Genomic DNA, 24,589 nt, shown 5'->3' with positions numbered 1-24,589 from the left:
GATACCTTAAAGTAAATGTTAGAGTCAGCATCATTCTTACAAAATCCTAAACTTAACAAGTATTTATCAATTCTTTCATACCAAGCACGAGGGGGTTGTTTGAGGCCATAGAAAGCTTTCTTCAATCTGCATACATGAGTATCTCTTTCATGAATCTCATAACCCTCAGGTTGTTCAATATAGACTTCTTCCTCAATGACACCATTAAGGAAAGCAGTCTTGACATCCATTTGATGCAGCTTCCAACCTTTAGCTATAGCAATAGCTATTATAGTTCTAATAGAAGTATATCTAGCAACAGGAGCAAATGTTTCTTCATAATCTATGCCTTCCTTTTGAGAAAAACCACAAGCTACAAATCTAGCTTTATATTTTTCAATACTACCATCAGCATTATGTTTAATTTTAAATAACCATTTAGAGGAAACAACAGATTTACCTTTGGGTCTAGGCACTATGTCCCAAACATCATTCTTGATGATTGACCGATATTCTTCATCCATAGCTAGCTTCCAAGCATGATGGTTCAAGGCTTCTTCAACATTGCATGGCTCAAACTCAATGAGATTGCTCATCAATACAACATAGTTGGAGAATACTTGAGGTCTCTTGGTTTCTCTGAAAGTGCCACTGGGAGCTGCAAATCTTTCAGCTTCTTGAATGGTGTTTCTCACCCAAAGTGGCCTCTTTTTGCTAACAACAATGTCACTAGGTATATCAATGGAATTCATAGGCTCAGGTGGATCATTATGCTCTTCTTGAGGTGGAGGCTCAATAGACTCCCTTTGAATCTCAGGGTTAGTATCAACATTCATATTTTGATTGTCATTAACTTCATCAACAACAAGAGAACCTTTTGATTTCTTAAAGGCAATATCTTCTTCAAAAGTAACATCCCTACTTACCTCAACATATCTTTGACTTGGAATGTAGATCCTGAAGGCCTTGGAGGATTCACTGTATCCAACTAGCATGCCTTTCTTCTCGGAAGGCTCCAACTTGGTTTGCTTTTCCTTGGGCACATGAACATATATAGGACTTCCAAAAATTCTTAAGTGACTGATGTCAGGTTTGGATCCTGTGAAGGTTTCTTCAGGAGTCATATTCTTTAGAACACGATGAGGACATCTATTCTGAATATATACTGTTGTTCTAGAAACCTCAGCCCATAGAAAAGTCTGCAAACCTTGATCATGAATCATAGCCTTTGCAGCCTCAACAATTGTTCTATTCTTCCTTTCAGCAACTCCATTTTGCTGAGGATTGTATGGAACACAGAACTCCCTCTTAATTCCTGTCTCAACACAAAAATCATGAAAGTTACCAGAGGTATACTCACCTCCATTGTCAGATCTTAAACATTTAATTCTTTTACCAGAGATGTTTTCAGCCAATGCCTTACACTCTTTAAATCTACTTAAGACTTCATCGGATTCTTTAGATTTCAAGAAGTAGATCCAAGTTTTCCTAGAAAAATCATCTATAAAGATTACATAATAAAGAAATCCACTAGGAGATGCTATAAACATAGGACCACATAAATCAGAGTGAACAAGTTCTAGTTTATCTTTAGCTCTACTTTCACTTTTATGAAAAGGGCTTTTAACATTTTTACCTATAGCACAACCTTTGCATGTATCATCATGAATTTGACTAAGTTTAGGCATACCTTTGACTAACTTTCCAAGGGAGGGAAGTACTTGAAAGTGTAAGTGTTCAAGTCTTCTATGCCATAGCTCACAGGATTCGGGAGCCTTATTAATGAGGGCTTGAACAGGGTTAGCAGAGAGCTTATATAAACTATCATATCTATTTCCAATTACACGAGAAGATTTAAAACTGGATTTCTTAGGCCAAGCAAGTACTTTACCCTCAGAAAATGCAACTTGATAATCTTTATCTTCTAGAGCAGAAATGAAAATTAAATTTATTTTAATTCCAGGGACAAATAAGTTGTCACTAAGGTGAAGACAAATACCAGAATCTAAATTCAAAGAAGTAGTGCCAGAACCTCTTACCGAATATTTAGCATCATCACCAATTACTACATGTAGACTAGTGTCTTTCTCTACTAAGTTTGAAAAATGCTCACGATAGCTTGAGATGTGTCTGGAAGCACCACTGTCAATCAACCATGTGTTACAGTCTGTGGGAATGCTGCTTGACAGAGCAGAAATGAATAAGAATTTCTCATTTAGATCTGAGACTTCATTTAGGTTGGCTTCTCTTTGCGGAGGTTCATATCGACATTCTTTAGCATAGTGACCAAATTTGTCACATCTGAAGCATCGAACAAGAGAGAGATCTCTTGGCTTCTTCCAAGAATTTTGAGCATTTGATAATCTGAAGTCTCTATTCCTCTTAGGATAATTCTTCTTCCAAGGGCCACCTTTCTTGCATTGGGCTGCAAGTACATGTTGATCATTCACTTGAGGACTTTTGAGTTTTCCTCTTGTGATAAGACGAGACTTTTCATGAATGTAATCATTCTTAAGACGATCAAAAGTAGGTAATTCAGTTCTTCCACTTATGGTTTGAATGAAGCAGTCCCATGAGTCCAGTAGACCATTTAGAGCAATCATGACAATATCTTTGTCTTCCATTTTATGTCCAATTGTACCTAGTTGATTCTTTAGTTCTGAAATCCTCATGAAATAAGACATAGCAGATTCTTCCTTTGACATTTTGATATTAAGTAATTGTTGCCTTAAGGTAATTGCTCTACTGAGATTGTTGATTTCATAAGTACCTTGAAGATGACTGAATATTTCCCTTGCTGTAGTGAATGAGGAAATGGAGGTAACCAGGTGATCTTTGACTGAATCAATGATGAGTTTTCTGGCTTTGACAGCATTCCTTTTGAATTGTTTTAGCTCAGCTGCATCTGTAGGTTCAGTCAGCTTTTCTTCATCTATAAATTGAAGAAGTTCTTCTAGGGCAATACGGATGCGGACCTTCCATGCAGCAAAGTTGAGGTTTCCATCGAGCCTATCTTCAACTTTCAGCCCCATTGACCTGACTGAAAATGAAACAGCAAACTGGAAGTAGCAGACTACTGAAATTTGAAGGTTAATCTAACCTAGAGCTCTGATACCATGTTGATTTTACACTTTCAGATTAATAAAGAAAACTCAGAAAACAGAATTAACCTTTAACTCGGATAGTTTGCTATTTGATTTAGTAAGTTTCAAATTTAGGAACAAACAGAACATAAACAAAGTTGAATAAGACACTTATTACCCTGGGAAAACCTCCTAAGAGGAAAAACCCAGCCATAAAAGATCCTCAGATCTGATTATGGATTATGAATAATATTCTGATTACAATACTTATCTCAATTCACCCTTAGGGCTAATGGCATCTTCAATTTTCAATGGTCTCAGATCTGCCTCTTAACCAATTTCGGATCTGCCTTTTATTGTACCAACCAGCAACCAAAGATTTTGTGGATGGATAGCGTCAGTCAGGTCCTCGGCACCAACTCTTTACCATCAAATGCGTGAAGGACCTTTCAGTCTTACACATTTAATTCAAAGTTCGAATTCTATAATGTCAATATTTTATTTATACTGGCAGATTAATGAAACGGTTTATTAATATATCAAACTAATACCGAATGTTGATATTAATTAGGGAATGGCGGATTCCAATTGCCTTAGGCAACATTGGAATCCGCCCAAAAGGGCTGGGCCCTTTTTCCAAATGTATAGGGCAAAGCCCTATCCTCACGGCAACCTTAAACTACGCCTCAAGCCTAAAAACACTCAACGTGTTGCTAATAGGGCCGACCCCACCTACAAGGCAATTAAGTAAAACAAATATAATTAAATTAAATCTAAAGGAAGCTGACCTACACAAAAGGGTTTCTCTCCACATATAAGTAAAGGGAAGATCTTATCATTATCAAATCAATTCAATCTGCTTCTTCATGCGAAACCTATATGCCTAATGCGAACTCCAAGGTATCACAAGAGATCTGCACTTAACGCAATCTGCAAATTGAAGGTGGTGCGAAATACATGACAGCAACATACATATTGAAGGTGGTGCGAAATACATGACAGCAACATACATTTAGAAGGAGGTGCAAAATCATGACAGCTACAGCAACATACATCTGCCATTAGAAGGAGGTGCGAAATCCATCACAAGGAATCAACGAATTCCTTGAAGGTCTGCAATTTAGGTTAAGGCAACATCAGCATCCATCTCTCACATAATAGCAAGTAAATGTTGAAGGCAGCCACCTTGATCTACCATACCTCCAGTGACAGCAAAATCTGAACCTACAAGCACATGAGATAAGTGTTGTAATGTTTGCATAGCTATAATCCATAATCAAATCTGAGGATCTTTTCTGGCTAGGTTTTTCCTCCTAGGAGGTTTTCCTGGGGTAATTGTGTCTTGTCTCTATTTCTTTATTTTTCTTTGTTGTGTTAAATCTGAAACTATAAATCTCTAATCTAATTAATCTAATTAGTAAATAAATTCTGATTTTCTGAGTTTTAGTTAATCTGAAAGTGTTAAATTAACATGGTCTCAGAGCTATAGGCTAGATCAAACTTTCAGATTTTAGAATTTTAGTTCTCCTTTATTTCCAGATTGTTGTCGCATTCACAGGTCAGGTCAATGGGGCTGAAAGTTGACGATAGGCTTGATGGGAATCTCAATTTTACTACATGGAAGGTTCGAATCAAGTTGGCTCTAGAGGAAGAAGATCTTCTCCAATTCATAGAAGCGAAAGAGCTAACTGAACCTACGGATGCAACTGAGCTAAAACAATTCAAAAAGGATGTTGTCAAGGCCAGGAAGATTCTCATTGATTCAGTCAAAGACCACCTAGTCACCTCTATTGCCTCATTTACTACTACAAGGGAAATGTTCAGCCATCTACAGGGTACATATGAAGTTAACAATCTTAGTAGGGCAATTACCTTAAGACAACAACTACTTAATATCAAAATGGCAAAAGAAGATTCTGTTATTTCCTATTTTATGAGAATTTCCTAACTAAAGAATCAGCTAGGTTTAATTGGTCATAACATGGAAGACAAAGACCTTGTCATGATTGCCCTAAATGGTCTATCTCACTCGTGGGAGTCATTTATCCAAACCATAAGTGGCAGGACTGAGTTACCTACCCTTGATCGCCTTAAGAATGATTGCATCCAAGAAGAGTCTCGCCTCATCACAAGAGGGCAAACCAAAAGTTCCCATATAGATGATCATCATATGCTTGCAGATCAATGCAAGAAAGGGGGAAATTGGAAGAAACCTTATCCAAAAAAAAATAGGGAATTCAAACCTTTTAGTTCCCAACACCCTTGGAAGAAACCAAGAGATACCTCACGTGTCTGATGCTTTAGATGTGACAAATTTGGTCACTATGCTAAAGAATGTCACAATAACCCTAACCAAAGTGAAGTCAACCTAAATGAAGTCTCAGATCAAAATAATGACTTCTTATTCATCTCCGCTTTGTCTAGCAGTGTTCCTTCAGATAGTAATACATGGTCGATTGACAGTGGTGCCTCCAGACACATCACAGGCTACTGTGATCACCTTTCAGACTTAGTAGAAAAGGATACCAGCCTTCACGTGGTAATTGGTGACGACGCTCGTTATTCAGTAAGAGGTTCTGGCTCTACTTCTCTAAACTTAGACTCTGGTATTTCCTTGCACCTCAGTGATATCTTGTTTGTTCCTGGAATTAAAAGAAACCTAATTTCCATTTCTGCTCTAGAAGATAAAGGTTATCAAATTGCATTTTCTGAAGGAAAAGTTCTTGCTTGGCCTAAGAAATCTAGTTTTAAATCTGCTCATATAATTGGTCATAGATATGATAGTCTTTATAAGCTCTCTACTAACCCTATTCAAGCCCTCATTAATGAGGTTCCTGAATCCTGTGAGTTATGGCATAGAAGACTTGGACACTTGCATTATCAAGCTCTTCCATCCCTTGAAAAGCTAGTCAAAGGTATGCCTAAACTCAGTCAAATCCATTATAACACTTGTAAAGGTTGTGCTATAGGCAAAAATGTTAAAAGTCTATTTCATAAAAGTGAAAATAGAGTTAAAGACAAACTAGAACTTGTTCACTCTGATTTATGTGGTCCTATGTCTATAGCATCTTCTAGTGGATTTCTCTATTACGTAATCTTCATAGATGATTTCTCTAGGAAAACTTGGATCTACTTCTTAAAATCTAAAGAATCTGATGAAGTCTTAAGTAAATTTAAAGAGTTTAAAGCATTAACTAAAAACTCCTCTGGTAAAAGAATTAAATGTTTAAGATCAGACAATCGAGGTGAGTACACCTCCGGTAGCTTTCATGACTTTTGTGTTGAGTCAGGAATTAAGAGGGAGTTTTGTATTCCATACAATCCTCAACAAAATGGTGTTGTTGAAAGGAAGAATAGGACTATTGTTGAGGCTGCAAAGGCTATGATTCACGATCAAGATTTGCAGACCTTCCTATGGGCTGAGGCTTCTAGAACAGCACTATATATCCAGAATAGATATCCTCACCGTGTTCTAAAGAACATGACCCCTGAAGAAGCCTTCACAGGATCCAAACCAGACATCAGTCACCTCAGAATTTTTGGAAGTCCCGTTTATATTCATGTACCCAAGGAAAAGCGATCCAAGTTGGATCCCTCCGGAAAGAAAAGCATGCTAGTCGGCTACAGTGAATCCTCCAAGGCATTCAGGATATACATCCTTGGTCAAAGATATGTTGAGGTAAGTAGGGATGTTACATTTGAAGAAGATATTGCTTTTAAGAAATAAAAAGGTTCTTCTGTTATTGATGAAGCTAACGACAATCAAGATATGAATGTTGATACTAACCCTGAGATTCAGAGGGAGCTGGTTGAACCTCCACCTCAAGATGAACATAATGATCCACCAGAGCCCATGAATCCCACTGACATTCCTAGTGACATTGTCGTTACCAAAAAGAGGCCTCTTTGGGTTAAGAAACACCATTCAAGAAGCCGAAAGATTTGCTGCCCCCAGTGGCACCTTCCGTGAAACTAAGAGACCACAAGTATTCTCCAACTACGTTGCATTGATGTGCAATCTCATCGAAACTGAACCTTGCAATGTTGAAGAAGCCTTGAATCATCATGCCTAGAAGATTGCTATGGATGAAGAATATCAGTCAATCATCAAGAATGATGTTTGGGATATTGTGCCCAAACCCAAAGGTAAATCTGTTGTTTCCTCTAAATGGTTATTTAAAATTAAACATAATGCTGATGGTAGTATTGAAAAATATAAAGCTAGATTTGTTGCTCGTGGTTTTTCTCAAAAGGAAGGCATAGACTATGAAGAAACTTTTGCTCCTGTTGCTAGATATACTTCTATTAGAACAATAATAGCTATTGCTGCTACTAGAGGCTGGAAACTACATCAGATGGATGTTAAGATTGCCTTCCTTAATGGTGTCATTGAGGAAGAGGTCTATATTGAACGACCTAAGGGTTATGAGATTCAGGATAGATTAACTCATGTGTGCAGGTTGAAGAAAGCTCTGTATGGCCTTAAACAAGCTCCGCGTGCTTGGTGTGAAAGAATTGATAAATACTTGTTAAGTCTAGGTTTTCATAAAAAATGGTGCTGACTCTAACATATACTTTAAGTTAGTCAATGATGAAATGCTAATTCTAGTTCTATATGTAGATGACTTATTCCTTACTGGTAAAAATGAACTTATTGTTAGATGCAAGGAAGAACTAGCTTCAGAATTTGAAATGAAAGACTTAGGTCTAATGCATTATTTTCTAGGTCTAGAAGTATGGCAAAGATCTAACGAAATTTTTCTAAGTCAAGGAAAGTATACTATTGACATTTTGAAAAGATTTAGAATGATGGATTGTAAACCTATGTCTACTCCAATGGAATCTAACTTAAAGAAGTTAAGTGTTTCTGCAACTAACTCTGATTTTACAGATCCATCAGAGTACCGGCAGTTGATTGGATCACTGATGTATCTAGTTAACACTAGACCAGACATATGTTTTGTTGTGAATGCTCTCAGCCAGTTTATGAGCATGCCCAAACATGTTCATCTTGTCGTAGCCAAACACATTCTAAGGTACCTACGAGGCACAGTTGGTTTTGGGCTGAAGTATCCACTTAACACTTCAATAACCTTGGAAGGTTATTCAGATGCAGACTGGGCTGGAAGTGTCAAAGACAAGAAAAGTACCTCTGGTATTCGCTTTAGCTTGGGATCCGCAGTGATCTCATGGGCTTGCAGAAAACAATCCTCGGTGGCATTGAGTACTGCTGAAGCTGAGTATATTGCAGCAAGTGTAGCTTCTAGAGAAGTTGTGTGGTTTCGTAAGCTTCTTGCTGGGCTGTTTGGTCAGCCTTGGGATCCTACAGTTATTCACTATGATAATCAGAGTTGTATCAAAATGTCTGTCAATCCAGTGTTTCATGACAGGTCAAAACATGTGGAAACCCATTATCATTTCATTTGGGATATGGTACAAAGAGGTGCTATTCAGCTGAAGTACGTCAGCACTGATGAGCAGGTTGCAGATATCCTCACCAAGCCTCTATCCAAAGTGAAGTTTGTGTACTTCAGGGACAAACTTGGTATTGTGGAAAATGAATCCTTAATTGAGAGGGAGTCTCAATCTCAGTAATTCATTATGTTGTATCAAACCACCCTCTGCGGGCAATGTAAGGTGGTATTGTAATCTTCTCAAAAGGAAGTGTAAATATTAACCATCCTCTGCGGGCAATGTAAGATGGTATTGTAATCTCCTCATGGAAAAGTATAATTATTAACCATCCTCTGTGGGCAATGTAAGATGGTATTGTAATCTTCTCAGCAAGAAGTGTAATTGTTAACCATCCTCTGCGGGCAATGTAAGATGGTATTGTAATCTTCTCAGCGAGAAGTGTAATTGTTAACCATCCTTTGTGGGCAATGTAAGATGGTATTGTAATCTTCTCAGGGAGAAGAGTAATTATTGACCATCCTCTGCGGGCAATGTAAGATGGTAGAAAATATCCTCTCCACCCTCTGCGAGCAATGTAAGGTGGATCCAGTCTATGCTTATGTGCAAGCTGGAAGATTATATTATGTAATTCCATTCTTTGCTTGTGTGCAAGATGAAAGATTATAGTTATGGTTCTCCTCCCTAATTAAGAGGGAGTGTTGATATTAATTAGGGAATGGCGGATTCCAATTGCCTTAGGCAACATTGGAATCCGCCCAAAAGGGTTGGGCCCTTTTCCCAAACGTATAGGGCAAAGCCCTATCCTCACGGCAACCTTAAACTACACCTCAAGCCTAAAAACACTCAACGTGTTGCTAATAGGGCCGACCCCACCTACAAGGCAATTAAGTAAAACAAATATAATTAAATTAAATCTAAAGGAAGCCGACCTACACAAAAGGGTTTCTCTCCACATATAAGTAAAGGGAAGATCTTATCATTATCAAATCAATTCAATCTGCTTCTTCATGCGAAACCTATATGCCTAATGCGAACTCCAAGGTATCACAAGAGATCTGCACTTAACGCAATCTGCAAATTGAAGGTGGTGCGAAATACATGACAGCAACATACATATTGAAGGTGGTGCGAAATACATGACAGCAACATACATTTAGAAGGAGGTGCAAAATCATGACAGCTACAGCAACATACATTTGCCATTAGAAGGAGGTGCGAAATCCATCACAAGGAATCAACGAATTCCTTGAAGGTCTGCAATTTAGGTTAAGGCAACATCAGCATCCATCTCTCACATAATAGCAAGTAAATGTTGAAGGCAGCCACCTTGATCTACCATACCTCCAATGACAACAAAATCCGAACCTACAAGCACATGAGATAAGTGTTGTAATGTTTGCATAACTATAATCCATAATCAGATCTGAGGACCTTTTCTGGCTGGGTTTTTCCTCCTAGGAGGTTTTCCCAGGGTAGCTGTGTCTTGTCTCTATTTCTTTATTTTTCTTTGTTGTGTTAAATCTGAAACTATAAATCTCTAATCTAATTAATCTAATTAGTAAATAAATTCTGATTTTCTGAGTTTTAGTTAATCTGAAAGTGTTAAATTAACACCGAACTCACCTTAACGAAGAGACGTGTTAATTAAGCATTGAGGAAAGACGTGATGTTTGGGAAGTACCGACTTTGAAGAAGTCGTGTTGTTTGATATTGATATATAGTTCAATCCGCCACACATTCCAATGGTACGATTTAATATATACAATCATCAAATCATATACTATAAGTAGATTGAAGCAGATCGAATTGTCAGACCTTCAGTGGATCGAATTCATCCTACAGCAGATCAACCTCCTCCATCTGCAAATTATGTAATATATTCAAGTCAGATCGAAGATCATCATTCATTCTTCTGCAGTCTGAGAATTCTACAGGAGTTTGGATTATATCACAACAGTCTAGAGTGATTGACTTATTCATATAGCTTCAAGAAGTGAGGCAATCTTGTAAAACCATATCCTTATTTGATAAATATAATCAGAGACATTCACTGCTGGGTTTTTCACCTTCTAGGGGTAGGTTTTCCCAGGATATATTCTTTGCATTTATGTTTGATTTACTGTCAATCTAATCTGATCATTAAAATTTAACATGGTATCAGAGGCACAGTGATAGAAGATCGTGATCAGATTCTAAACAACTTCCAAGTATTCTCTCCTCTCTCCCGTGCAGTATCTCTAAGTCTCGAAAATGGTGAACGGTCTTAAAGTCGAAGATAGACTTGAAGGTGCATCTAACTTCACCTCATGGAAGTTTAGAGTGCTCATTACACTTGAAGAGAATGATCTTCTTCAATTCATAGAGGAAAAAGATTTATCCGAACCAGAAGATCATGAGGAGAAAATGCAATTCAAGAAGAATGTAATCAAGGCAAAGAAGATATTAATCGACTCCGTGAGGGATCACTTGGTGCCTCTCATCTCTAAGATGACAACTGCAAGAGATATGTTTAAGACCTTGGAGGGCTTATATGAGATTAATAATGTAAGTAGGGCTCTTGCCTTCAGACAACAACTCCACCAAGTAAAAAATGCAAAAGGAGATTCAGTCATCACCTACTTCATGAAAATTTCAGAATTGAGAGATCAACTATGCGCAATTGGGGATCAAGTGATAGATAAAGACCTTGTCATGCTAGCCTTGAATGGTCTACCTCATTCATGGGAGCCATTTATTCAAAGCATAAGTGGAAGGTCAAAATTACCTAAGTTTGATCGACTTCGAGCAGATTGTATTCAAGAAGAATCAAGATTGACTGCCAGAGGAATCATCAAAAGTTCTCAAAATGAAGATACACATGTTCTTGCCGCTCAATCTACCAAGAAGAGAAAGTATTGGAAGAAGGGCAACTTCAAAAGGAATAGAAATTTCAAATCAGATTATGCACCTGATTCTAGGAAGAGGAAGAAAGATCTCTCTCGCATCCAGTGTTTTAGATGTGACAAGTTTGGTCACTTTGCAAAGGATTGTTTAACAAGACCTAATCATCAAGGAGCAAACATCAATGAAGTCTCATCTTAGAAGGATGTTGAAGATAGCTCCAATGGTTTTCTTTTAATATCAACATTATCAAGCAATGTTCCTACGGACAATGATACATGGTTAATTGATAGTGGAGCCTCTCAACATATCACCAGTCATCGGGAGTACCTTTCTGATTTAGTAGAGAAAGAGTCACATCTCCAAGTCATCATTGGAGATGATGCACGCTATGCTGTAAGAGGAATTGGTGCTACATCTCTAAAACTTGAATCAGGGGTTTCTCTACACCTAAGTGATGTATTGTTCATTCCAAGGATCAAGAGGAACCTAGTATCCATTTCAGCTTTGGAGGATAAGGGATATTAAATTGCATTTTCTGAAGGAAGAGTTCTTGCTTGGCCTAAGAACTCCAACATCAAGGCTGCTCGTGTGATCAGAAATTGTCATGAGAGCTTATACAAACTCTCCACTCTCCCAGTTCAAGCACTTATTCATGATTCTTCAAGTTCCAGCGAACTCTAGCACAAAAGACTTGGACATCTTCACTTCAGGGCTCTCCCATCTTTGGAGAAGATGGTAAAAGGTATTCCTAAACTCATTCATGTAAATGATGGTGGTACTTGTAAAGGTTGTGCTATGGGTAAAAATGTTAAAAGTCATTTCCATAGCAGTGAAAGTAGGTCTAAAGAAATACTAGATCTTGTACATTCAGATTTATGTGGTCCAATGTCAATTCCATCCCTAAGTGGATGTTTGTATTATGTAACTTTTATAGATGACTACTCTAGGAAGACTTGGATTTATTTCTTAAGGTCTAAAGAGTCTGATGAAGTCCTAGGTAGGATTAAAGAGTTTAAAGCTCTTGTAGAAAATATCACTGGAAAGAAAATTAAAATTCTAAGGTCTGACAATGGAGGTGAATACACCTCGGATAGCTTTCGTGATTTCTGTATTGAGGCAGGATCAAGAGGGAGTTTTGTGTTCCTTACAACCCTCAACAAAATGGGGTTGTTGAAAGAAAGAACAGATCTATAGTTGAAGCTACAAAAGCTATGATTCATGATCAAGACCTTCAAATTTTTCTATGGGCAAAAGCCTCTAGAACAGTAGTGTATATTCAAAATAGATGTCCTCATCGGATATTACAAAATATAACTCCTGAAGAAGCCTTCTCAGGTATGAAGCCTGATATCAGTCACCTGAGAATATTTGGTTGTCCTGTGTATGTTCATATTCCCAAGGACAAAAGAACCAAGTTGGAGCCTTCTAGCAAGAGAGGAATATTTGTAGGCTACAATGAAACCTCCAAAGCCTATCGTGTTTACATTCCTGGTCAAAAGAAAATAGAGGTTAGCAGGGATGTCACATTTGAGGAAGATGTTGCATTCAGAAAATCAAAGGGCTCACGCATGGAGATAGATGATGAGACTCCTCAAGACATGGATGTTGACCATACTCCTGAGGTTCAGAGGGAGTCCACAGAACCTGCTATAAGCAATGATCCAATTGAACCCTTGGATCCCATTGATGGGCCTAGGGATATTGTTGTCTCGAAAGAGACCTCTTTGGGCACGAAACACTATGCAGGAAGCAGAACAGTTTGCTGCTCCTAGAGGCACATTCAGGGAAAGCAAAAGACCACAAAGATTCTTTGGTTATGTTGCATTAATGTGTAATCTTATTGAATCTGAACCGTCTAGTGTAGAAGAAACCTCAAATCAACAAGTTTGGAAAGATGCTATGGACGAAGAGTATCAATCCATTCTCAAGAACCATGTGTGGGATATTGTGCCTAGACCAGAAGAAGTCTGTTGTATCTTCCAAGTGGTTGTTCAAGATAAAACATGCAACTGATGGCGGCATTGAAAAGTACAAAGCTAGATTTGTGGCTCGTGGTTTTTCCCAACAAGAAGGAATAGACTACTAAGAAACATTTGCCCCTGTTGCTCGTTATACTTCCATTAGAACCATCATTACTATTGCAGCAGCTAAAGGATGGAAGTTGCATCAGATGGATGTGAAGACTGCTTTTCTCAATGGTGTGATTGAAGAAGAAGTCTACATCGAGCAACCTGAGGGGTTCGTGATTCATGGGAAAGAGTCTCATGTGTGTAAATTGAAGAAAGCCCTATATGGTCTTAAACAGGCTCCTCGGGCTTGGTACGAAAGAATTGATAGATACTTAGTGGGTTTGGGTTTCTACAAAAATGATGTTGATCCAAATCTTTACTTCAAAGTATTCAATGGTGATATGTTGATCTTGGTACTTTATGTTGATGATTTATTTATTACCGGAGAAGATCATCTCATTACTAGATGTAAGAAGGAGCTGACTTTAGAATTTGAGATGAAGGACTTATGCACTTCTTTCTAGGGTTGGAGGTGTGGCAGAGGCCCAATGAGATTATCCTAAGTCAAGGTAAATACACCATCGACATCTTGAAGAGATTTGGGATGACTAATTGTAAATCCATGTCCACACCCATGGAAACTAACTTGAAGAAATTAAGGGAAGCCGCAGCTAGTTCAGAACTTGTGGACCCTACTATGTACAGGCAATTGATTGGGTCCCTGATGTATCTAGTTAACACTAGACCAGATATTTGTTATGCAGTAAGTGCACTTAGTCAGTTCATGAGTGAACCTAGACAGATACACCTAGTTGCAGTCAAGCATATCTTGAGATACTTGTGTGGCACAGTTGGATATGGCTTGAAATACTCTTCCAATATGGACCTGATTCTTGAAGGATATTCTGAATTTGATTGGGCAAGGAGTGTTACTGATCGGAAGAGCACTTCTGGTTGTTGTTTCAGTTTGGGATCTGCTATGATTTCCTAGTGTAGAAGGAAGCAGTCTTCAGTAGCCCTAAGCACTGCAGAGAAAGAATATATTGCAGCATGTGTAGCAACTCGTGAAGCAGTGTGACTTTGTAAGCTCCTTGCAGGACTGTTTGGTCAATCACTGGAGCCTACTATCATACATTGTGATAATCAAAGTTGTGTAAAGCTTTCAGTCGATCCAATATTTCATGACAAAACTAAGCATGTAGAGAATCAATACCACTATATCAAAAATATGGTACAAAGGAATGTTGTTTAGTTGAGATACATTTGTACTGAGGACAAGTCGGCCGACATTTTCACCAAGCCTCTTGCAAGAGTGAAATTTGTGCATTTTCAAGACAAGCTTGGAATTGTGGAAAATGAAGCTCTTGCTGAGAGGGAGTCTCAGCATCAGTAATTACTTGATATGTATTATAATGCATTCTTCTCTATGAGAGAAGTTTGAGGTGCAAGCCCTTGTCATGCATTCTTCTCTGTGAGAGAAGTTTGAGGTATTAGCCCTTGTTATGCATTCTTCTCTGTGAGAGAAATTTGAGGTATCAGCCCTTGTTGAGCATTCTTCTCTGTGAGAGAAGTTTGAGGTATTAGCCCTTGTTATGCATTCTTCTATGAGAGAAGTTTGAGGTACTAGCCCTTGTTGTGCATTCTTCTCTATGAAGAGGAGTTTGAGGTTTCAGCCCTTGTTCCACCCTCTGCGAGTAGGTATGGTGGATTACTCACCCTCTGGGAGTAGCCATGGTGAATGTCACTATGTGACTCAGATATTGAGAAGGATTCCTCCCTAGCTAAGAGGGAGTGTTGATGGATAGCGTCAGTCGGATCCTCGGCACCGACTCTTTACCATCAAATGCGTGAAGGACCTTTCGGTCTTACACATTTAATTCAAAGTTCGAATTCTATAATGCCGATATTTTATTTATACTGGCAGATTAATGAAACGGCTTATTAATATATCTAACTAATACCGAACTCACCTTAACGAAGAGACGTGTTAATTAAGCATTGAGGAAAGACGTGATGTTTGGGAAGTACCGACTTTGAAGAAGTCGTGTTGTTTGATATTGATATATAGTTCAATCCGCCACACATTCCAACAGTACGATTTAATATATACAATCATCAGATCATATACTATAAGTAGATTGAAGCAGATCGAATTGTCAGACCTTCAGTGGATCGAATTCATCCTACAGCAGATCAACCTCCTCCATCTGCAGATTATGTAATATATTCAAGTCAGATCGAAGATCATCATTCATTCTTCTGCAGTCTGAGAATTCTACAGGAGTTCGGATTATATCACAACAGTCTAGAGTGATTGACTTATTCATATAGCTTCAAGAAGTGAAGCAATCTTGTAAAATCATATCCTTATTTGATAAATATAATTAGAGACATTCACTATTGGGTTTTTCACCTTCTAGGGGAAGGTTTCCCCATGATATATTCTGTGCATTTATGTTTGATTTACTGTCAATCTAATCTGATCATTAAAATTTAACAGATTTGACCTTGAATAGCAGATGGATGAAATGTATGTCTTCAGCTGTGATTGGGACCAACTTCAGAAAAGCAGGTCCTTCAACTGTCAGATTGCATGATGAAGAGCACTCCCCTAACAGCAGAGAGCAGCTAATGGAGTTCGCACTTTGCTGAAGATATTCACCTTTGTATTCGGCTTGTAATAAACATTTTATTTATTAATTTCTTTTCCCTTAACACGTTTCATATGGAGAGAGGCATATCATGATGTGTGAGTTATAGGGTCGACCCTATTGAAGAGTGGCGTGTGAGAAGGGCCCAGCCCTAAAGGGTACACGTTACCCTTTCAAGATAAAGGGCCCAGCCCTTAAGGGTGGAATCCGCTCTTCACCCTAGTTAAAACTAACAGTCCCAACCAATGTAAGTCAGTTTCTTCTTTGAGGTCGACCTATGTAAGGCCAGTATTAATAGGGGACCGGGAGGGGGACCGGGAGGAGATCTTGGCATTGAAGCATTTCATTTTCAGCTTGCATTAAACAAATGCATAGTTTCCTGGATGCAAACCTAGGAGGCTACTAGTCAAGCAGGACGCAAACCCGGCTTGACTCATCTTTGTCAATTTCAAACAGCTTTCATTGTGCAGACTAATCATTGCAGCTGCTACAAACTAAAAGCGATATCTCTGCACACTGCGAACAATTATATGGCAGCAAGCATATAGGCATCAGAATACATCCAAGCACAAGCACTAAGCTTTTACCTGCGCATATCAGAAGAGGCGTTTGGGCATCACCAAATTACATAAGGAGGAGGCATATATACTAGACTGGATAATCACAAGGGGAACTGACGTTTTCACACATCGCCCATTGCAAATGGGGACCCCTCTTTTCACTGGCTTGGTTAAGTGTTTTGCGTGTTTAGTGTTATCTTGGCAGTAGTGTAAGTCTTTAACCTTTGAAGGAGGAGTTCAGTTCATTTTTCCATGGCCAAGAGGTGAGTTGAAAGGTAAAGTTGTGATTATTGCAAGGTTCACTTGCAATCCCGCCATATTCTACTAAGTTACTCTTCATCTTTGATCCAAATACATGATTAGGTGTAATGGTTGCTTGAGGTTGCAAAAGTGTAGTTTGTTTGCATAGGGTATGATTTTGCTTGATTGAAGGTTGCAACGTTGTGTTGAGCGTGCATGAAACCCCTTGCAACTCCAAGATTGATTGCACAAAAGACTTAAATTTTCGAAAACAAGTGCAAGAGGTTGTCGAACTTGAAGTTTTGAAGTATGGGTGAGCACTGCACAAGCCCACCATCTATGCATGAGCACTGCAATATCCCGATTTTATACATTAAGTGCTCAAAATCCCTAAATCTTACGTGGAGGTGAGTAATACCAGAAATCTTACATGAGCACTACATAATCCTAATCTTGTGCATGAGGACCCCTAAAACCCAAATTCATGCATGGGAGCTCGAAAAACCCAAAATCCTACATGACAGGGTGAAAAGTCCAAAATCCTACATGAGCATGTAGAAATTCCGAAATCAACATGAGAGCTGATGAAACCCGAAATTGTGCATAAAGGCAAAAAAATTCCAAAAATGAAGGGGTGAATGCTTGTTTATTCAAGTTGGCTACCTTATGGTGCAAGGCGTGTGAGGAGTGTCTGAGGCTGGAAACGTGGTGGTAGCCGACTTTGAGGAAGGCTATAATCTCTTTAGAAACATTTAATTTAATTAAAATTCAGAAAACCTTGCTAAGGCCAACCTAATCACTTCCTCAATGCATGTAAATGCAAGGTGGTGCTTATTCATTCTCGCCATTCAATTCCAATCCATTCAAACAGAGATAAGGAGCAGACCTGCGAAAAGGGAGAAGAGCAAACTTTACCAGCAATTGTGAAGGTAGCTTACAGCCACAAGACATAAATCCAATCAAGTATTTGTAAGTGCAAGGTGTTGATGATCAAAGCCAACAAGGAAGAAGTTGGAGAGGGTTTGAAATCAGTTTCTAGAGCAGAATATTAAATATTTCCAGATCTGAAATAAGAATTTCACAGGGTAAAAGTGCTATTTCCAGAACTGAAGGGAAGTATTTGTGGAGCAATGTTGTGCAACTTAGTAATACTGTTTTGATATCATGAATTGGTACAATCTAAGATATTTTGTCTTTCTTTTTGACAGGAATAATTACAAGGAAAGATGGATGAAAGGAGATCAAGTCATGCAAAGAAGGACATCTCAACAGCAAGAAGCTGATACCACAACATGAGGAAGGACTTCACCATGTGAAGAAAGACATCTCAACAATGCAAAGGAGGCTAACATCAAGGTCAACATCATGATAGAAGATAACTCAACGATGCAAAAGAAGACATCAACACATTCAAAAGGGGGATAGTGAAAGACAAAGATGGACGTGTGAATCAAGACATTCAAGGAGATGCCCTTCGTTACATCAAGACAAGATCAACACATTCAATGCAATGCATGGATTCATCAGCATACTAATGAAGAAAGAATTTGCCACTTGAAAAGAAGATCAATCCATCATAACGAAAGAGAATCATTGCAAATGCGGAAGGAGGATACACTTGCAACGACCACACATGAAGATCGAGCATTGGCATCATGAAGGCAACAAAAGAAGATGAAATGCACAATGGAATGCATCTCTCAAATAGATAGTTTCAAAAGAGTTAATCAAAGTTAGAAGATAATGCAATTTTGGAATATGACCCATCACAATCAGTCAAAGGCCACATGTTGATGTTGAGTATCAAGAGATATTGCTTGCAATGAGGTATCAAGTCTACAAGGCATGCAAGTAGTTGAGGTGGCGACAACTCACCTTCATCCACCACTCAAATGATTCCTAGTCAAAGCGTCCAGATTCATTGAACTTAGTCAAAGAAAGATGGAAATTACAACTTATTTCCTATTGGTCCTAGAAGGACGTGTAAACAAGCGAATGTAATTTTCTCATTGGTCAAAGAGGAGTTAGTGTTAACGAACCCTAATTAGGGTTTTTTGGTTCAATCCTAACCTTTAAATTGTAATTGAAAGTCTATATAAGGCTCAACCTTCTCATTTGCAAGGGCTTATAGACAATAGTTGAATAGTTCAGTAGAAGAAGAAAATTCAAGTTAGAGTAGAGTAGAAGGGAAGACAGAGACTGTTGCCATGACGATGGAATAAAAATACTATTTTCATTGAAGATATGGTGGATTTTGTGTGTTATTTCAACATGTTGCATGGTTTCTACTTCTCTAAGTTTAATTAAAGTTCATTGACCTTAACGGAGAAATGCGATGATATGTGATGAATTCCTTGGTTCCTACTTTTTGTGGTTTGTTGATTGTAAGCTAAAGTGTAAAGTTAGCCTAAACCTTGTTATTGTGGCTATGTTCGATTGTGGATATTTGTTCAAGTTGTGCTAGTATTGGGTATTTGTATGAGTATTTGCGATAATGAAAATCATTCATTACCTTAGGAGATCACATCAGTTTTGTGTAATTGTTGTGATTATGATGAAGCAAAGGTTGGTTTGAAGGAGTTTGTCTATCAAAGCACTATTCATTATCATCATTGTCCTTAGAATTAGCATAGATTCTCTAAACCCTAAGAATTGAGTCTGTAAGGTTATCTTCATTTTTTTTAAAGTATTATTATATGTATATTTGCTGATAAGAATTGCAAAAGTTTCAGAAGCTGGTATATTTCATAATTAAAAAGTTGGCATAATCCATGCCAAAAAACATTATGAATGCGGTTCAAGCTTGCCTTATACAATGTCAATAAAGAAAGAGGAAAGGCCCCTGAGTACAACTAACTGTGCCTAGACTAATGTGAACCTTATAACATATAAGACCAAACAATCCACCTGATCATGTTTACACTATGCGATACACATACCCTACTCTTTCTATATCCTCTCCAGATTCAAGAACTCTAGTCCATTTCCTCCCTCCACTCCAACACAAGATCTTCAGAGTCAGAGTCAGATTCACTCAAGCTTACCCGTTACCTCATAAAATATTTATCAAGAAAATAAAAAAAATTATCCAAGATGAAGGCTAAAACCCTAAAGAAAAGGAAAAAAAAAGCTACCTGCTTGGCCATGCTGAGTAGATCTTCCACACTCAAGTCCAGCCCATTTTCAATAGAAATACCCTCAGATGGGTCCTCAATATCGTCTTCAATATCAGATATGTGATCTTCCTGAATATCACTCTCAAATTGCGGATCCTTCATCTTCCTCCTGACTCTAGGTGCGCCCTTTCTAGACCCAATTTGTTTTCTTTCCTTGGACACTCTCTTAGCATCATCTTCGGCAGCTGAATTACCCCCACTTTCGATTCCTACCCCTCTTTTGGCGGTCCTCTTTGTGCTAGAAGAGCCTGCACGTTTTGGGGGTCTATCGGCAGCTCTTTTGGGTCGTCTTTCTTCCTGAATTCTTCCATTAGACGAACCATTTTCATCAGCAGATAGTTGGGATTTTTTAGCCCGATTTCCTGTGATTGTTTCCGTTTTAGATGCCGCTTCTACGCCTGTGACTCCCAACATCCATTGTGGCAATTGTCTCTTCTTGATATTATTGTGGCCGTTTTGTGGAGGTGAAAAATTGGGGCATTGAGTGATCTGAGTTAGGCAAGCTTCTGAATTGCATTCTTCCATATCTCTGGAGGATTCGTAAAACTTGAAATCCGCCTACGGCAAGGAGGATGGGCACTGATTTAGTTTTAAAAGGACTACAATTCTATTTTCGTAGGGGTTAGATATGGTTACCGTTTAGATCGCTAATCCTTAATATTAATATATTTAGCTGGACAAGTAGATGGCTACAGTTTTTTAAATTTTCGGTTCCTTCTTTTGCAAGATTTTGAAGCACATTAGTACCGTTGCGGAACGTTGTTCGATGGGCATTTCTATAGGTTTTTTAAAAAATTGAATAAGTTTCAAAGCACGTAAATATCTTGTTTTGTTTCAATTAAAAAAAAATCAAATTCTTTAGAGAGTTTTTGAAAATAGAAATGAAAAAATGTTAATGAGGTAAAAAAAAGAGTCTATGGAACAATCAGCCACATCAATCAAGTTTTGTCTTTTATGCCTTCTCTTGTTCAAAGTGATAATGAGTTTTACATAGTTGAATCTTAATAGTAATATCAAGTTGAAAATATCTCCTACTTGTCAATTCTAACTTTTTCAATGGTCTCCTCGATACAAAAAAATTGTATAGAAGAGCATCAATCAAAATACTAGCATAGTTGAGCATGATGTCTTTATAGACATTGCAATAAAAAAAGTGTCATTTTGCTAATTTCACTATCGTAGAAGAACAAAAAAACTCAAACTATCTCTTCCCAATTTTCTTTTTACCTTTTCCACCTTCCAATTTTGTATTGAAGCTTATGCAAGTTAATTCTTAACTAAACAATTAGTTCATATGCTCTTCAAGAGATATAACTAAGTGTAAACTAATTTTTCCCTTAGTATTTGAATTTAAAAGAATAATTGTTAAATTTAGTATTAGAAAACTACAGAGATATTGAGATTGGCATCATTCTATATAAGTAGTAGAGAGGATGCATAGGAGAAAGGTGAAGGTAAAATATAGTATGTTTATTTTTAACATTTTGATGTTGATAATTAGAGAAGGGTAGGGAGAAGATGGTATAGTTGGAATAGAATTTAATTTCTTACATTTTGGTATTATGTCATTGGAGATAAAATTGGAGGTAGTAATGTTAGTCTTGTGCATTCTTATGCATATAGGGTGTAGCTCTATCTATAAGATACCTTGAAATGTAATTTTAGTGTCATAAAATTGCGACCCTAGCAATTTTTACCAAATTCGAGGCCCTCACTTTGGCGACAGTATGTCTTTTTCCAACCGATACCCCTTTCTGCACCTTCACCCCTGAGTCCTTCCTGTTTGAGCCATGAGATAGCCTCGGGACCCTGTCCAGGCCCCAAGATAGGGCAAGACAGGGGCATGGCACCCATTTCCCCCCCCCCCCTCTTAGGGTGGCCCTAGGATAGGTCCCCCCAGCCTCATCTACATTTCAGGATTTCAAATCTCCTCGATGTCAGCCTTTGGTGAAATGAATTAATCCTCTGAGGCATGTATAAAAGGGAGTTGGTCTTCTCATTTGCATATAAGGTGGATATACATGAATGGGCGAAAGGACGAATGAGCAAATATACGCAAAGAGGCGAAATTCAATCTAGGCAACCTCCATTATCATCATCATTCAAGTCTTCTTCATTCATCCATTGGAGCAACATTACAACATTCATTTGCAAGCATGTGTGTGTGTTAGGGTTTTGTCATGTTATATGTCATTTCATGTGACACTTGTGATTTCATTCAAGAAGCAAAGCAACCATCATCAACAAATTGCAGATCTATAAGGTATACATTTCCATGATTTACATTCAAGCATTTGCAATTACTTTCTTTCAAGGTTATTTCCTCAACCACAACCCTTCTTCCCTTCTTTTTTGTGTGTAGGTTGCAGGTGCGTAGCTCTATTTTTACATTTGGACCCCATTTGCAAAGGCGGAAAAACCCTTTTCATTTTGCGGATTTTTCGGAGGACCATGTGCACTTTCAACACAGTCCTGACGACTTTTCTCCAAATTTACAGGGTAGATCCGTATCAGTCTAAATGTCTCATATTCGAAGTTACAGCACAATCCCAAATCTGCAGCTCCTCATTTCACTCATTTTGTCTCCCTTTTCTACATAGTCAACAAATCAACTTTCCCATTTACAAAAGAGGGCAAATCATACTTCAACCCTTGCAATCCACTTGGAAGTCACATCCTTGTCTCCCTTGGATTTGGATCTAGTGGATTCAACCCCCTCTTTTGAATATGAAGTTCCCCCAAGCGAAAATCATCCTACTGACTTCCTTTCTCTCTCCTAGGTGGGGAGTCAATAGGGTCCAATTTTACACTTTACATTTTGGTGAACCCAACGTCTTACACATTAATTATGATTTCTCGTTATTAGATCTAATTAAGTGCAATTTGAATTTTAAAAATTTCATTTCCAAGTTTGATCTTTGCGCAAATTTTAGAGGTTAATTGCATAAAAAACCTAATTTTTCATTTTGAGGTAATTATGCTTGTGAAGTGAAACATTTTAATTGCTTGTTTCAGATCTGATTTCTATTTCAAAATTGCAATTCAAATCTACATTTTTATTTTGAAAATTCAGTGGTTAAATAGAAAAACCCTAATTTTTAAGATCCTTTTATTTTTTACCTTTGACTGCAAATTTGACCAATCTAGACATCTCCAAATCAGTTGTTTTTTTGGATTATGCAATAAAATCATAATATCTACCATCCTTGAAAATTTCAAAACAATTTGGTCGGGCCGAGTGCACTTTCAACACGGTCCTTGGCTTTTTTCCCGAAATTTCAAGAGACGAAATTGATTGTATTTTTCTGCTTAAATCCAGAAAATTGGTGTACTTTATCAATTTTAACACCTCCTAAGGTCGAAAAAAAAATTAAATTTCACCACTTTCATCTTTTAAATTAATTTTCATAAAAAGGTCCTTATTTTAGATCTTCTTTTCCAGCAAATTAAGATTTTAATTAAGAGACTTTCAATGGCAATTAATAAAATGGATTTACTTTCTCTTTCGCATATGATTACATTTTTTTTCAGATATATTTACTACAATCATGTGTCGGATAAGGGTTTCCTTCATTTCATGTTGCTTCTTTTCATTCATAGCACTTGGTCATATTGTGTTGTTAGGATTTCCAAGTTATTCCCTTTTCAATTAGATCTCAAAGATTTCATGTATCATTTATGTTGCATTATGGTGACATTGTTAACAAAATGCATTTCCTATGTTAATCACCTTAAAGCTTTTGTAGACCCTAAACTTAGAGATTCTAACCCTCGTACTCTCCTGGGGTATCTTGTGTGGATGAGATGATACCTAATGCTTTAACCAATGGTCTTTCTAAAAAGAGCAAGCATTGGAAAGTAATATGGACCCATCTTCTTCTCATACACATACCCTTGAGCAAGGGGGGCAAAATCAAAACATCAACATTCTTACATCTTTAGATCCTCCTTATTCTCCTAAGACTTATCTTCAACATCAAAGTATATGTAGGGAGGATGATTTCATGTTTTTTATTCATGACATTTCCCCTCACATAGAAAATAACTAAAAATGAGCTTTTAGATGATGAAGATGTTCATCTCCAATCTCCCAAAAAGGATAAGCTTGATAAAGGAAAGGAGATTTTCATTTCACATGATACTCCTTCTTCATCTACAAATCCTTTTCTTCCCCCTTACACATCAGATTTGAAAGAAATTCATGATCCTATTCCTCCATCTAGTCAATTGCAACATTCTTATAGTCGTGGCTTTCATATAATAACAAAACAAGGTTTTAAAGGACAAGGAATTGGGAAATTTGAGCAAGGAATTCATGTCCCTATAAATCCTCCTACACAAACTACTACAAAAGGCCTAGGAAATGATACTCCTGGGTAAGTGCACAAAGATGGTGGTCAAAAAGGAGGGTATAAGTAGACACTTTTTTTTCTGAAATCAGGTGAACCTGAACTTAGAGGCAAAATTTGAAAGTCATCCACTCAAGATATGAAGATGTAGCGTCCTAAAATTGCGACACTTGCAATTTCGACCGCATTTGGGTCTTCACGATGGCGACGCAACACTGAACCTGAATGGAGACCCCGAAATTTG

General features: G+C 37.8%; 1 protein-coding gene across 1 annotated transcript in view; it reads right to left on the bottom strand.

Moving 5' to 3' along the window:
- The window catches only part of LOC131057971 (uncharacterized), an 85,556-nt gene extending 64,878 nt beyond the window's left edge, over positions 1 to 20,678 (bottom strand). Inside the window, exon 1 of the mRNA XM_057992047.2 lies at positions 19,955 to 20,678. Coding sequence (XP_057848030.2) covers positions 19,955 to 20,521 — 567 coding nt within the window. The 5' untranslated portion in view covers positions 20,522 to 20,678. The remainder of the gene's footprint in view (positions 1 to 19,954) is intronic.
- Positions 20,679 to 24,589: the final 3,911 nt, after the last annotated feature.

The sequence above is a fragment of the Cryptomeria japonica genome, chromosome 7 (genome assembly GCF_030272615.1).
Source record: "Cryptomeria japonica chromosome 7, Sugi_1.0, whole genome shotgun sequence".
NCBI classification, from domain to species: Eukaryota; Viridiplantae; Streptophyta; class Pinopsida; order Cupressales; family Cupressaceae; genus Cryptomeria; species Cryptomeria japonica.
The sequence above is the reverse complement of the archived record's forward strand: the minus strand, read 5'-3'. Positions and strand labels throughout refer to the sequence as shown.